The 16,270-nt window shown below is 34.1% G+C and overlaps 2 protein-coding genes across 2 annotated transcripts; one reads left to right on the top strand and one right to left on the bottom strand.

Annotated features, from left to right (window-relative positions):
• Positions 1-1,134: 1,134 nt before the first annotated feature.
• On the bottom strand, positions 1,135-8,242 carry tufm (Tu translation elongation factor, mitochondrial). The gene is made up of 10 exons (XM_051106812.1): positions 8,184-8,242; positions 7,615-7,661; positions 7,364-7,502; positions 5,914-6,080; positions 5,138-5,407; positions 4,703-4,835; positions 4,462-4,566; positions 2,052-2,203; positions 1,846-1,965; positions 1,135-1,760 (listed from the first exon to the last, which is right to left on the bottom strand). Exons 1-10 carry the CDS (start codon positions 8,218-8,220, stop codon positions 1,590-1,592), a joined length of 1,341 nt encoding a protein of 446 aa, XP_050962769.1. The 5' UTR covers positions 8,221-8,242; the 3' UTR covers positions 1,135-1,589.
• Positions 8,243-9,637: 1,395 nt separating this feature from the next.
• Positions 9,638-16,009, top strand: hspbp1 (HSPA (heat shock 70kDa) binding protein, cytoplasmic cochaperone 1). The gene is made up of 8 exons (XM_051106728.1): positions 9,638-9,734; positions 11,257-11,376; positions 11,560-11,767; positions 11,849-12,073; positions 12,762-12,917; positions 13,386-13,482; positions 14,047-14,158; positions 15,583-16,009. Exons 2-8 carry the CDS (start codon positions 11,257-11,259, stop codon positions 15,661-15,663), a joined length of 999 nt encoding a protein of 332 aa, XP_050962685.1. The 5' UTR covers positions 9,638-9,734; the 3' UTR covers positions 15,664-16,009.
• Positions 16,010-16,270: the final 261 nt, after the last annotated feature.

Below are 16,270 nucleotides of genomic sequence, written 5' to 3'. Positions count from 1 at the left end.
TCGACTGGCCGCTAGAGACTGGCTCCAAAAGGGAGTCAATCCCAATGACTCCCATGTTAAAATGCCCAACTTTACAGCAGAAAAATATGTTTACAGCCTGGTACAAAAAGTGGTTTTGGTCTATATAGCTAATTTTGCCCTTCATGTCAAATGTGAGGGGGGTGAATTTTTTTATAACTCATCCATTTAAATTATATTAAGCCTTAAAGTTGTGCATAATTTAGGGCGTGGCCACTTGAGTGACAGGTGGATTGCTTCTGCTGTCACCACCGTTGTGCTAGGCGGGCGTGGTTTTAGCAACCAGCTCCACCCACGTCCTGTCTCTTTGCCCATTTTCGATTATCCGGGAGTGACATGATTTCAAGATGGCGATGACCGACTCCCGCCCACTAAGAGCTTCAGAAATGCTCTTCAGAAACCTACGGGTGACGTCACGGACACTACGCCCATATTTTTTACAGTCTCTGTTTTCAACCCTCATTCTGACCCTCTGTCTGAAACGACCTGTTTTAAAGGGGCGGTTCCTTTAAGGCTTCTCAATAATCAACCACCGTTATGATTGGCTAATGTCATTGCATAGGAAACAGTACTGCTATTACATGTGAGTGTTTTGACAAAATAATCAAAATGAAGAAATCATTTACTTACCGTTTGTAAGTATCTAGTACCGTTTCATCTTTCAACAAATGTTTCTTCGTAATTTCTCCATTACAAAACAAAATGCTCTGGACATTCCTCTGACACGGGATGCCATTAAAATAAACTATCCACTTGTTCCTTATGCTGGGATCCCTTATTTACAAAAATGCAAACGAGCTGTTTAAACCAACGTGGCAAAATTTGTTTTCTCATGTCATCACCCCTCATGAATGAGATTCATAAACAGACCTGTTTTTGTATAAATTTCTCTTCTTACACACAAATAATCACCATCACCATCACACTTTAAAGTAATAACGGCAACATTCAAAACCTGCCATCTGTGTTACGACATATGTTTGTTATCCCATCTTGAAATATATATATAATAGTCTTTTGCAACTTAATTTATCTTTGTACACTTTTCTCCCTATTACATTTTTTTATTGTTGAAATGTAGTTAAATGCAAACAGACACAAAGCTGAGTCTACAGATCTATTGAATTCATTTTATTACATTTCTTTAGACAGATGAGCGGAAAACAGCAAAAGAACCCAAGATGTGTCTGTAGATGAACAGCAAGGAATGACAAGCCAAGTGCAGCTCAAATTTGGAAACTTTCCCAAATGTACTGTTTTTCACTTTGTGAATAACTGACAGCTCAGACAGGACAGAGGATAATGAAAGCAGAGCTGAAATGGACACAAATTATTCCAGATTTCTAATCCCAGTGATACTTTACTTGCTTCTTCATGTAGACAGTTGGTGGGCACATTTTTTAAGGGTTCGTGACACATCAGGACAAAGACATCCTTTTTAGCAAACAGATTTAATTTTGCAATATAAACAGGGCCGTAATTCAATTCTAGAGTAACATTTCTAGAACTTCAGTCCAAAAGGCTTCGGACGCCAAAGTCTCAAAGAGTTTCCTCTTTTCCTTTCATCTCTCTCAGCCCCAGTTGTATTTGTCGTCCTCCGACATGGGGAGGATTTCTGTGACCAGGCCTGTGCCGATGGTTTGGTTGCCGTCTCTGAGCGTGAACCTCTGGCCTTTGTCAAGAGCCATGGGCTGTCTGAGGGCCAGGATCAGAGACGTGTCCTCTCCCGGCATCACCATTTCCTACGAAAACAAGAGATGGAGAGAACAACAAATTTAGAGTAAACATTTCTGCACAGTATTAAATATCTGCACAGCTAAAACGTACCTTTCCTGGAAGCAGCTCTACTATACAAGCCATGTCCCAGGTGAGAGAGAACATGATCGGCATGAAGTTTGTGCAGAACGGTTTGTGCCTGCCACCTTCCTCTTTGCTCAGGACATAGACCTGACGAAACAGTTGAAATGGTTCATTGGTTTGTGAAGTAGGACAGAGGTGCTGAATTGAGGTTTATGGTTTCAAAAACCACCCACCTGAGCTTTGATCTTCTGGTGTGGCTGGATGGACCCAGGTTTGCACATCACCATGCCTCTTCTCACATCCTCCCTCTTTAGACCACGCACCAGAGCGCCCATATTATCACCCGCCTCTGCCCGTTCTAGAGACTGATGGAACATCTCAATACCTGAGAGAACAAGCGAGAAACAGAGAAAATCAGAGCTAGAGATTAATTTCTGTGTGAAGCCCAATGTTACTTGTGTGTAGTATAACTGGGTTTCTTTTATCTTTAAAATTATTTGTCCATTTAGGGGTTAGAAGTGGTTTTTTTTTTTTCAGGCCTATAAATTGCCAGATTGGTGTGGCAGGATTTTCAGTGGCGGTCCAGTTGTGCTTTTTTTGTTCTGTGTTCTATTTTCCTCCCCACATTATGTTATGCTTTTGCTTTGAATAAATTCCCCTAATGAATCCAGGCTTTTTGTGTTGTCCCTCTTTATGTTATGGCTCTGACCAGTCCATATCCCTCTTGGAGCAAAAGTGATTCTTTGCTTAAAAGATTTGATTTTAGCTATTATGTTTGGTGCCTGGTGAAAAATCCACATCATTTGGCATGAATAAGTCAGTATATTTTAAAACACAATGGTACAGCAACCAAAGCAACAAACTGAATTTGTATTAATGATTTTTATTTGTATTAATTATATACTATTATAGTATTTATTAATGTATTGAATGAGCTTTTACTTGTATATTTTCAGTTTTCATTTTAATTTGAGTAATTTTGTTTTGCTTTTGTCATTTATTAGATTTTTTTAAATATTTCTGTTTATATTTTTTTTTAATTTAATAATTTTATTATTATATTTTAAAACACATATCATAGAACAACCTAAGCATCTTATTAAACATAATAATAGTATTTTTTTTTCTTGTTGTAGTATTATTTATATACCATTATAGTATTTAATAATATTTTAAAGGTACTTTTATTTTTATATTTTCAGCTTTCATTTTAATTTTAGTTTTTGTTATGTGGCTGTCATTTTAATTAGGTTTCATTTTTAAATAAAATAAATTACATTTTTAAATAAAAATTTTAAATAACATTTTTTTAATTTTAAATAAAATAAATTATTATTATTTTTTTATTATTATTTCAGTACACTTCTAAACTTTTCACCTAATATTTTTATTTTATTATTATAGTTTTAACGTATCACACAGCAACTGAAGTTACTAATAAAACACACTATAATAATAAAAATTATATTTGTTGTTTTAGTATTATTTCTACACTATTACAGTTTTAGCAATGTTTTAAATTTAAGACAGCTTTTAATTTAACAATTTTAGTACTTCAACTTATTTCAGTTAGTTGCCAAAGCAACAATTTTTAACTTTAATCTTTTTTGGTAAATATTTCTATTCAGCTTTAAATTATTATTTTTTTTTTATTATTTCAGTTTTAGAACATCAACTTAAACTTATTTTGTTTATTTTTTATTTCAGTTAGTTGCCAAGGAAACATTTCTAAACTTTTCACCTAACATTTTTTATTTTATTATTATAGTTCAACATATCACACAACAACGGAAGTTAATAAAAATAAATAAATAAATAAAAATTATATTTATTGTTTAAGTATTATTTGTACACTATTACAGTTTTTAGCAATGTTTTAAATTTAAGACAGCTTTTAATTTAACAATTTTAGTACTTCAACTTATTTTGGTTGGTTGCCAAAGCAACAATTTCAAGCTTTAATTTAATTCTTTTTAAAGGGATAGTTCACCCAAACATGAAAATTCTGTCATTAATTATTAATATAAAAAAAATAATGACTTTATTAAACAATTTTGAATCTAACAAATTGTTGAATGAAGTTGTTATTTTTGTTTTCTTTGCACACAAAAAGTAGATTCACAACATTACAGTTGAGCCACTGATATCACATGGACTATTTTAACAATGTTCTTACTACCTTTCTGGGCCTTGAACGTGGTAGTTGCATTGCTGTCTATGCAGGGTCAGAAAGCTCTCGGATTTCATCAAAAATATCTTAAATTGTGTTTTGAAGATGAATAAAGGACTTACGGGTTTGGAACAGCATAATGAGTAATTAATGACAGAATTTTCATTTTTGTATGAACTATCCCTTTAAGAATAACACTACCATAAGCACCAAAGCTCAAGGACATGTTGAGATTGATACAGGAAAAAAAAAAACAGTTGCTTTCTTTGTTTGCAGTTAGCTTGCCACAATAGTGGTTAATAGTTGTAGTTCATAGTTGCAATAGTTAATGTGTTGCAGCACAACACAAAGAGTCATCAGCTACGGTCGATGCAAAATCCAAAACCAATATAGCAACCATATTTTGCAAACTGAAAGACTGCCTGCTAAGATAACATGCAAGTTCATGCATTGAGGAGGAAACATTTTCTCACCAGTGATGACGGACTTAAAGCAACGATTGTGTCCGAGAAATTCACATTCATCTCCTTTCTTGATCATTCCTCGCTCCAGCGTGCCAGTGACTACAGTACCACGACCTGCACATAGGATTCATACAGTTAAACACACAAACGTAAAATATTCAATCATTTTATGCTTTTACCCAAAGTAGAAAGGCACAAACAACTCATCATACAGATATTACATAAGCAGTACCTCAAAAAGAAAACACACCTGGAATAGAATAGACTCCCTCTACGGGCAGCAGGAATGGTTTATCCAGCTCTCTCTTTGGCAAAGGAATATAATTATCGACCACGTCCAGAAGCTTCATAATAGAGTTTACACCCAGCTCCGGCTGTCTGTTCTGAACACACAATTGTAACAGCAGCATTGAAATTTGTGATTCAACACCGTTCGAAACACATAATTCCAGTCTCTTCACCACTGGCTATACTATTTGAATATATTTAAAAATGTAATTTATTCCTTTAAAGCAAAGCTGAATTTTCAGCAACATTACTCCAGCCTTCAGTGTCACAAGATCTTTCAGAAATCATTCTAATATGCTTATTTGCTGCTGAGTTATTAATAATTACTGGTGCTCAGTTGTAACAATATTACTGATACATACTTAAATCTCTCCATCTCACCCCCCCCTATCCTTACCTCTAGAGCACAGAGTGCAGATCCAATAATAACTGGTGTATTTTCGCCATCGTAGCCGTACTCTGTGAGCAGCTCCCTGATCTCCAGTTCCACCAGGTCCAGCATCTCCTTGTCCTCCACGGCATCGGCTTTGTTAACGAACACCACCACGTGCTCCACGCCGATCTGCCGCGCCAGCAGGAGGTGCTCACGTGTCTGTGGCATCTGACCGTCGGTCGCCGCCACCACTAGGATGCAGCCGTCCATCTGAGATGTGCCTGTGATCATGTTCTTCAGACAGAGACATGCATTTACAATACAGAAATAATGATATTATAAATATACACACACACTACTGTTGGGTCAGTGGTATTGTTTAAAATTTTAAAAAGAAGATTCTTCTGCTCACCAAGGCTGTATTTATTTGATTAAAAATCCAGTAAAAACAGTAATATTGTGAAATAGTATTACGATTTAAATTGTTTTCTATTTGAATATGTTTTAAAATGTAATTTATTCTTGTGATGCAAAGCTGAATTTTCAGCATCATTACTCCAGTCTTCAGTATCACATGATCCTTTTAATAACGTTTGTTAGTATTATCATCAATGTAAAACTTTCTGTGGAACCCATGATCCATTTTTTAGGATTAACTGGTTAATAATATGTTCAAAAGAATCCTTTGCAACATTATAAATGTCTTCACTGTCTTTTTTGATCAATTTAATGCATCCATGCTGAATGAGCCCAAACTTTTGAACTGTAGTATAGTCAGATGTGTTATCTGTATGCTATACCTTGACGTAGTCAGCATGTCCGGGGCAGTCGGTGTGAGCGTAGTGTCTGTTGGCGGTGGTGTATTCCACATGTGAGGCGTTAATGGTGATCCCTCTAGCCTTCTCTTCAGGAGCATTATCAATATCTTCATATGTCTTATAACGTGCACCACCGGCCTCGGCAAGGACTGACACAAACAGATGAGGAAAATACAGTCAATGCACCACTTTTTGATTAGTAAGAGAAGCAATTAAAGTCAAAAGTTTACATGCACCTTTCAGAATCTGCAAAATGTGAATTATTTTACCAAAATAAGAGGGTTCATACAAAATGCATGTTATTGTTTTACTTAGTACTGACCTGAATACAATATTTCACATGAAAGATGTTTACATATAGTTAAGAAAAAATAAGTTGAATTTATAAAAATTAGCCCATTCAAAAGTTTACATACACTTGATTCTTAATACTGTGTTACCTGAATGATCCACAGCTGTGTTTGTTTTTTGTTTGTTTGTTTAGTGGTAGTTGTTCATGAGTCTCTTGTTTGTCCTGAACAGTTAAACTGCCTCCTGTTCTTCAGAAAAATCCTTCAGGTCCCACACATTCTTTGTTTTTTTTTAGCATTTTTGTGTATTTGAACCCTTTCCAACAATGACTGTATGATTTAGAGATCCATCTTTTCACACTGAGGACAACTGAGGGATTCATTTTCAACTATTACAGGTTTAAATGCTCAATGGCAAAATGATGCATTAAGAGCCGGGGGCAAAAACTAAAAAATGTGTACATTTTTCTTATTTTGCCTAAATATCATATATATCATTTCAGTACTGCCCTTCAGAAGCTACAGAAGATACTTACATGTTTCCCAGAAGACAAAATAAGCTAAATTTACCCTGATCTTCAAATTCAAAATGTTTTCACCCCCCCCAGCTCCTAATGCATCACATTTCCTTCTGGAGCATCAGTGAGCGTTTGAACCTTCTGTAATTTTTGCATATGAGTCCCTCAGTTGTCCTCAGTGTGAAAAGATGGATCTCAAAATCATACAGTCATTGTTGGAAAGGGTTCAAATACACAAAAATGCTAAAAAATTAAAGAATTTGTGGGATCTGAGGGTTTTTTTCTGAAGAACAGCGGGCAGTTTAACTGTTGAGGACAAACAAGGGACTCATGAACAACTATCACTAAACAAAAAAAACCCAAAAAACACAGCTGTGGATCATTCAGGTAATAACACAGTATTAGGAATCAAGCGTATATAAACTTTTGACAGGGTCATTTTTATAAATTCAACTATAATTTTTTCTTGTGGACTATATGTAAATATGTGAAATATTTTATTCAGGTCAGTACTAAATAAAAAATAACATGCATTGTGTATTATCCCTCTAATTTTGGTAAAATAATTCACATTTTGCAGATTCTATAAACTTCTGACTTCAACTGTAAAAGTAGTCAATATACCTTTGGTGATGGCGGCGGTTAGCGTGGTTTTGCCGTGATCTACGTGACCAATTGTCCCGATGTTCAAATGGGGTTTACTACGAGAGAAAACCTTTTTCGACTCTGCTGCGAAATTCCTTCGACTTAGAGGAACTGCACACTAAAAGAAAACAAAAATCCACATGATCCCAAACAATACTTTCACTCTAATGCATTTCAATAAAATCTTCTACTGTGTGACGTTACAGACATTTGAACATGAAAACACTTACCAGTTTATAAGAGCTGTGCAGTAAACTCGGGGAGGTCAATTGCAGAGCTGGAAAACATGAAGGGAAAATCAGCTTTATGTCACAGGCAAACCTAATAATTAATTTACATAATATGTATAGCGTCTTATAATTAAGATATGTGTCCAGTTTAGTAATTAAAAACAGGACTCATTGTCATTGGTTTTGTGAACCTACCACAAAACCAATGAATCAAAGTCTCAGCCTCTCTGCATAGCTGTCAAAAATAGCACTGAGACTGAAACAACCCTAATCCATTTCCCAGACGTCTAATCTTGACACAGGACAGGTTCAAGATTATTTATGCATGCACAGTCTGATGCTTTACTGTCGTTAAAGTTGCTGTATCACAATGGTACATAATACACAGGCTGAGGAACTTGACCTTGCTTATGGAACATACGAGCATCCTTCCTCTAGCCACAATAACAGTCATGCCCACACTCATATTCACATACAAACATGTAAACGATAGACCCCGCACGCAAAACGTACATAAGCACAATGTCAATGCCACGCGAAAAGAAAAAGAAACACATTTTGTAACTTACCGGACAAGCATGCGCGGATACCTACGAGCGCAGCCATTTTGCGGACAATGACAAATGCGCATGCGCGGAGACATACACATACGCCATCAACCCTGGACGCGTTTTGTAGTTTACCGTAAAAATGATAAACAATTTGACCATTTAATTTTTAAGTGTTTTTTTTTTACACTTTTATTTATAAACAAATTAATTTGATTAATTATAATTATAAATGATAAAAAAAACCTGAAAGCATTCTCTTTTTTTCTTCTGGCAGCTAATGTAAATATTGTGACTGTAATAACCTTTGTTCTTTTTTGGGGGGATATTAATATTTTGTATAAACTGTAATTATAACATTTATGAAAAGAGTTAGGCACCAGACAATTACATATATGCGGATTTATGTGAAGAACTGTAATTTTTATATTTATGTATATTCCGTTTGTTTCCCTTGGCTTTGATTTTTTTTTTTTTTTTTTTTTTTTTTTTTTTAATTAAGTACAAAACCTGGATACATCAAAAGGCATTGATACGTGTACAAAAAGAAATTTGGTATGGAAGGCTGGGCTCAACACAACAGAATCATATTAGATTCCTAACAAAATATATAATCAAATATTCCAAGAAAGAGGAAAGAGAATCAAAAATACAAGTACGAAACAAAGACTAAACGAAAATAATAAAGAAAATATAATTACAACAAATTATATAATACAAATAAATTAAACAGTTTTACTGCCTTTGCTTTTTTCATTTTACTAAGGGCATCTGAGAAGTATTTTAGATCATTTTTAAACACAATAAACAAGGGGGGAGATTTAAAGTATCGACATTTGTGTATAAAGTATTTTGCTAATAACATAATATTATTAATCAGATCATACAAAACAGAGCACTCTTTGGTTATTCCGTACATTACATCTTGTAAGGACAGAGTGAAACTATCAGCAACCACACGCTTCTCTACCAACCAGTCCTGCCAAGCTTTCCACAAGGACTGAGACAAACTACATGTAAAAATATATGTTCTGTATCTTCATATAAATGTTTGCATAGGTAACAAGGTATATTTTCAAAATTAAATTTTGAATGAAAAAACATATTGGAGGGATATATATCATTTAATATTTTAAACTGCATTTCTTTTACCTTGGGGAGAATAGGAAACTTTAGATAGGCTGTTCTGAAATATTTAACAGTATTTTTATCAAATGTGTGATCTAAATTATTTCTTAATATTTGACCAGGGTAGCTTGATTGGATGATATGCTGTCTTAAATATTTGTTAGTGCAGAGTTTATTCTCTATTTCAAAATCACCAACATATAACGATGGAAGGACGGCTTTGATGATTTAAAATCATTACGGTAAAGTTGGTGACGTCTTTGTGCGTCGACGGTTTCAGCGCACGCCGCTGTGCAGCAAGATCTGGAAGCTTCTGGACCCGCGATGGTGTGTTTATAATTGCGGTGCTCGTGCGCGATATTATTACTGCTGCTGGGACACTTTTTGACACACGGCCGTATAACGTCTACTACTACTAAACTTTGGTACGCCGCATTTTCAAAGGTAAGTCCGGTTTGTTTTTCCCGTGTTTACTTGGTTTGTCTTTATTTTGTACTTGGAGTAAAAGATGATTCAGTTTAGTTGTATAACGTTGTTTTTGCTGTTGAACGCTTATCTGTAAGATACTGTATCTGTAAGTTAAATAATAGAAATAAATACGTTGAAATATTTTATTTATAAGTGAAACAAAAGAAATGCATATGTGGGGAAAAACTTAAGCTGTAAAAATGTAACTGTAAGTGAAATGAAATAAATGTTATCTATAAGTATAATAGAAAAAAATGACAAAATCATCTGTGATAGTATATCTGTTAGTAAAATAAATAAAATGAATACACTACCACACACATTTTGAACAGTAGGATTTTTAATGTTTTTACAGAAGTCTGCTCACCAAGCCTGCATTTATTTGATCCAAAGTACAGCAAAAACAGTAAGAGTTTTAAATATTTTTACTATTTAAAATAACTGTTTTCTATTTGAATATATTTTAAAATGTAATTTATTTCTATGATTTCAAAGCTGAGTTTTTAGCATCATTACTTCAGTCACAAATCATTCTAATATTCTGATTTGCTGCTCAAAAACATTTTTCTTCTTATTATTATTATGTTGACAACAGCTGAGTAGAATTTTTTTCACGTTTCTTTGATGGATAGAAAGTTCAGAAGAACAGCATTTATCTGAAATACAAATCTTTTGTAACATTAAAAATGTCTTTATCGACACTTTTGATCAATTTAAAGCATCCTTGTGAAAAAATGTATTCTTTTATATAATTTCTTTGCAAAAAAGAATTATACTGACTCGAAGCTTTTGAATGGTATAATGTATAATGTTTCAGATAAATGCCGATCTTTGGATCTTTCTATTCGTCAAAGTATCCTGGAAAAAATGTACTCAACTGTTTTAAATAATTATAATAATAAAAAGGTTTCTTGAGCAGCAAATCAGCATATTAGAATGATTTCTGAAGGATCATGTGACACTGAAGACTGGAGTAATGATGCTGAAAATTTAGCTTTGATCACAGGAATAAATTACATTATGAAATATATTTAAATCGATAGCAATTACTTTAAATAGTAGAAATATTTCTCAATATTATTGCTTTTGTGGGTATTTTGGGTCAAATAAATGCAGGCTTGTTGAGCAGAAGAGACTTCTTTAAAAACAACTTAAAGATCTTACTGTTCAAAAACTTTTGACTGGTATTGTATCCGTAAGTAAAATAGAAAAACATGTCAAAGTCATCTGTGATGATAATATATGAAATAAATGTGTTAAAAAAATTAGAGAATTTCACTATTCTCAGCATGACTGTGTTGAGGATAGTGAATCAATCAAAAGTCAATCAAAACAAATATTTAGTATTACAAATTGTACAATGTGGAAACAAATGTGATTTTTGTGTCTCTCATTTGCCTTTACAAAGTTTTAATGAATTTATTTATTAGGCCTATTTAAACAGCGTTAATGGACTAACAGAAAAACTATGATGTGTGATGCGTCTTTTTCTCCTTAGATGGCTGAAGGCAGAAGCAACAGGCATCACCCCCATAATTTGCAAGGTGTGCTTCAGATGGCTGTGGAGGCCGGTTCTGCTTCTGAAGGTCCAGCTCCTCAAGAACCCATGACACAAGAGGTTGGAAAAACTTTTTTTTTTTTTCTCTACTTCTAAACAGTAGCACCAGCCACAATGCATGCTCTGAAATGTATCCCAACAGATTTAAAAGTGTATTCTTTTATGTTTATGTTTGTGTTGCATATTAAAACACTTTCTTTTATCCAACAATAAGTAAGCCACTTTCACTCTCTCTTTTCCTAGAGGATGGAGTTTCTGAGAGGAGCTCTTGCAGAAGTGTGTAAAGGACAGACGGATGAAGTCGAGCAGATGAAACAGTGTTTGGAAGTGCTGAGCAGAGATGAATGCAGGGAGAGAGGGAGTGAGGAAGATGAGGAGGAAGAGGAGGATGAGCGAGAGGAAGCGCTTGAAATGCTTTCTGAGCTCTGCGAGAACTTGGACAATGCTAGAGGTGTGTGTGTGTGTGTGTGTTTGATCTTCAAACCTTTTTGTTGTCTTCTTGTAACAATCTTGTAACGTGTGTGTTTTGCAGATCTGATGAAGCTGGGCGGTCTGGAATTATGTATGTCACGGTGTCTCTGTCACTCCGAGGCCGGGATTCGATGGAGGGCGGCTCAGCTCATTGCCAGCTGTGCCCAGAATATGCCAGAGGTGCAGTTCTACCTGCTCAACCAGGGAGCGCTGCTGACACTCCTACAACTGACAGACCATGACGCAAACAGCACAGTTAGAGTTAAAGCACTTTATGCAGTGTCCTGTAAGTATAAATGTGCATAAAAGTAAGTCTTGACTAAGATTTTACATTGGGAATCATGATATTCACTAAGTGTGTGACTGGATACTTTTCATGAACACATTATAATTTACCATGAACTTTTATACTAAAATTTATTCTAAATTAATTTATTCATCTTAAGAAGAAATTTTGTACATAGATATTTAATCTAAAATATGTTTAAAATGAAATAGACCAATTTGGGGTAGACGTCATAGTTATGTCACTTGCAGCTGCGTACGCATAGTGGTTGCAGAAAAACACTGGTAACAAGTGAAGGTAAACGGTTAAAATCTGTGGAATAAGAGGAAAAAAAAATATTTTTGTGCCTTTTGATGTCAAAATCGGAATGCAAATAATTTTTATAGAATACTGTAGTCAAAGACGTCATTTGAAGCTAAATGCAGATGTTTAAACAAACATACTATGGATGAAATCTGCTATGATTACTCTACTTTTAAAGCATAAATCCTGCCCCCCCCTCTTTCCTCCCACTGCTTTCCTGTCATCTCTCAACTGCCATATCTACAAAAATGCATAAAAAGCCCATAAAAAAAAAAAAAAAGAATTGTGAGATGTAATCTTGGAATTGTGAGAGTAAAATCTGTATTTTGAAATATAAAATCAAATCGTCTTTAAATTAAGCATCTTCAACTCTTGTCTTTCGCAGGTTTAGTCCGGGAACAGGAAGCAGGTCTGCAGGATTTCCTATCACATGATGGATTTTCAGTGCTGATGAGGGGGATGCAGTCAGACAGTGAGAAACTGAGAACTAAATCAGCGTTCCTTCTGTTAAACCTTTTGACCAGTCATCCAGAACACAAAGGTAGACCATCAAGACTCCAGTTTATATGAGTTTATATGAGCTATGTTTGTTTATATGAGCTATGTTTGCATCACCCTGTTTTTATGTGCATTTTAAGTATAGAATTAGAAAGGAGTAATGGATTCACCAAATTTAGGGGGAAAAAAGCATAGTTCTGAAAAAAAAAAAAGTTTTTACGCCTGCTTGAAGTGAAGTCCATCCACCTCCGAAAGCAATGACCACATTTATAGTTTCATGTGCTCGCTCTGAGGCGAGTAATGTATCATATATATATAAAAACAATTACATTAGTGGCTTCACCTATTTTTCTTAGTGATATTTAATGCCAGTTTATCAGGAAGTGAAAATTTTGTTTTCTTTGACTCTTTGGATGCAAACGGTGCTTTTTTCACAAATGTTTTATACGATATTCCTACTTTGGTAGGAAACATAGCTAGTGTTTTATGCGTTCAATCCTTTCTTTTTCAGATACAGTGTTGTCTATGGGGATGGTTCAGCAGCTGGTGTCGGTTCTTCGCTCCCCTCATTCTTCTGTACATGAACATGTGCTTGGTGCCCTCTGCTGGTTAGTAGCATTGTTGCATGATAAAAACAAAACTGCAGTATGCTGCTGTAATTGCATGTTAGTTAAGTAGTTAGTTAGTTATAAAGCAAATTTAAAAAACTAGAAGGTTGACCAAAGTGCTGTACAGAACACAAGAATACAGAAAATAGAGAAATGCCATCAGCAAAATAAAGTACACACAATAAAACTAATTTGTTATTAAAGCCATGGTTAAAAAATAAAATTTAAGCTTGGATTTAAATATAGAAAGAGATGATACCATTCGAACTGACACTGGTAAGCTGTTCCATAGTTTAGGGCCGACCTTTACAAAGGCTTTGTCCCCTCTATGGTAACCCTGAGCTAAGCCATGTAAAGGTTTATAAACAAAAACTGAAATTTTAAACTCCATTCTAAATTTAACCGGTAGCCAGCGCAGAGACATCAAGATGGGAGTAATACAATCAAATTTTTTTACTATCGGTCAACAGCCTAGCAGGAGTTCATCAGAGTACATCAGCTTTGAAGTTTGAGACCTGATTTTTGAATCTTTTTTTTTTTTTTTTTTTTAATGCATGTTTGTAGTCTGGTTGAGGACTCTCCCCGTGGTGTGAATGACTGCAGAGATCCATCTCTTGGGTTAGAGGAACTGCTCAATCAGCGAGTACAGGACCTAAAAGGGCGAGAGGAGAGCCTGGTAAACTATTGTTTTATTTGTTTCTCTTTCCTTTACTTTGTTCTTCACTCATGTTCAAATCTAATATTTTAAAGTCAACATGAAATCAAAATGAATCCTATTTACTTTTTCGTTGTCTTATTTTTTTGTGATTTGTGTGATATGTCATTATTAACCTGGTAACACTTTACAATAAGGTTCATTAGTTAACTATATTAGTTAACATGAACTAAGAATGAATAATACTTCTACAGCCTTTATTAATCTTAGTTAATTTTTAATTTCAGCATTTACTAATGCATTATTAAAATCACAAGTTGTGTTTGTTAACATTAGTTAAGGAGAAGTCCACTTCCAGGACAACAATTTACAGATAATGTACTGAATCCCTTGTCATCCAAGATGTTCATGTCTTTCTTTCTTCAGTCGTAAAGAAATTGTTTTTTGAGGAAAACATTTAATGATTTTTCTCCATATAATGGACTGATGTGGTGCCCATTTGGGATCCTTTGAAGCCGCATTTAAACTGCATTTCGGAAGTTCAAAAACGGGGCAACCTATCAGTCCATTATATGGGGAAAAATGCTGAAATGTTTTCCTCAATTTCTTTACAGCTGAAGAAAGAAAGACATGAACATTTTGGATGACAAAGGTGTGAGTACATTATCTTAAATTAACGCCCCCCCCCCAACATGTTTAATTCAATGTGTTACTTGCTGCTTTGTAGTTATTTGTGAAACTAGCAATGTACTAGCGATTTCTGAATGAAAATAGTTTCTACATCATTTTTTAGTGTAAACATGGGCAGCATAGGTGGAGAAAAATAATAGAGAAAATAATACTGCTATATAGTGCAATATTTGTTATGCATTGTTTATGCTGCCCTTGTATGTAAATGCAGCTTATACTGCAATTAAATGTAGATTAACATTAACATCATACATTTCTTCCACAATAATAGCAAATTACAATAGATTTGCCACTTTTCATGAGCCAGTCAGTGTTTGGTATCATAAACTAAAACTATTAAAAAAATTGTTTCGTTATTTGAAATAAATTAAAAAGTATACATTAGATAAAATATAAAGAAAAAGGAAAATTAGTTATGTTACCTCAGCTACTAACTGAAATAAAATAAATAGCATCAAAATAATTAACAAAAAGTGGTCAAATTGATGAACTGAAATAAAAATAAGGTTAAACCAAAATGTTACAAAAAATAACTAATAAATTGACAAAGCATCGAAGGGGAAAAAATGAACTGAAATTAAAAATGAAAATAAAAACGTAAATTCAAAATATTAATAAAATACAGTAATTGTAAAATACTGTTTATCCATTCCCTCATTGAAAGCTCTGGTTTACATGCAACATTTTGCCAGTATAATGGGTTGTGAATAATGTTTTATGATGACTTAAATGTTTGATTATTTTCTTTCCTGCAGGAGGAGCTGGAATTTTGTGAACGTTTACGAGCGGCTTGTTTCCAAGGGCAACCCCAGGAGGACAGTGGAATGGATCGCTGAGGTCTGACTGGAATTCCCTCTCTGTTCAAGAGAGAAATTAAAACTAGAAATAGAATTGATGAAGAGACAAACTTTTAAGACAAGAAAAAGAGACTTTTAACTCTTATTCAGTTTCAGTTTGGCTGTGTGTGCTCTTGCATACTTATACATCATGAACTGTACACTATCACTCTTGTTATATTATGAATATGTACATATTGTATAATATGTCAGTTTGTTATTGTAAGTTATGTGCTGTTTAGGGTCAGCTTTCTAAATGTTTACTCTTCCTCCTCACACCTGAACAACCATACAAATGCAAAGCCATAATGTAAAACCTAACATGAAATTCAAATAAATATTTTGTTTTTGTTTTTTAAATTGATGTGAGAGTGTACTGATTCAAGCATCTGTCCAGATTTAATTCTTATCTAACAAAAAAGGTTGTGAGTTCCAAGATTCAAAAGCATAAAAACACCTGTGCAAATATCAGCTTTTTAAAAAAAAAAAAAAAAAAAAAAACTGTTATGTGATTGCTAAAAACTTTCATTCTATCTTTCAAATGTAATATATTAAGTGAAATGCCAACAACGTGATTTATTTATTTATTTTTTTTGGTCCTAGTGTT

This window comes from Labeo rohita, chromosome 3, assembly GCF_022985175.1.
Source record: "Labeo rohita strain BAU-BD-2019 chromosome 3, IGBB_LRoh.1.0, whole genome shotgun sequence".
Classification (NCBI taxonomy): domain Eukaryota; kingdom Metazoa; phylum Chordata; class Actinopteri; order Cypriniformes; family Cyprinidae; genus Labeo; species Labeo rohita.
Note: the sequence above shows the minus strand (reverse complement) of the source record. Positions and strands in the feature narration are given on the sequence as shown.

Bases quoted from the DNA above. Each gene is read 5' to 3' on its own strand.
- hspbp1 (XM_051106728.1), top strand. From the start codon at position 11,257: ATGGCTGAAGGCAGAAGCAACAGGCATCACCCCCATAATTTGCAAGGT. The intron at 11,377-11,559 runs GTTGGAAAAACT...CTCTTTTCCTAG, and splicing joins AAGAACCCATGACACAAGAG to AGGATGGAGTTTCTGAGAGG. The intron at 13,483-14,046 runs GTTAGTAGCATT...GCATGTTTGTAG, and splicing joins GTGCTTGGTGCCCTCTGCTG to TCTGGTTGAGGACTCTCCCC.
- tufm (XM_051106812.1), bottom strand. From the start codon at position 8,220: ATGGCTGCGCTCGTAGGTATCCGCGCATGCTTGTCCG. The intron at 7,503-7,614 runs GTAAGTGTTTTC...GTTTTCTTTTAG, and splicing joins TGCACAGCTCTTATAAACTG to TGTGCAGTTCCTCTAAGTCG. The intron at 4,567-4,702 runs GTGTGTTTTCTT...TCCTATGTGCAG, and splicing joins GGGAGTCTATTCTATTCCAG to GTCGTGGTACTGTAGTCACT.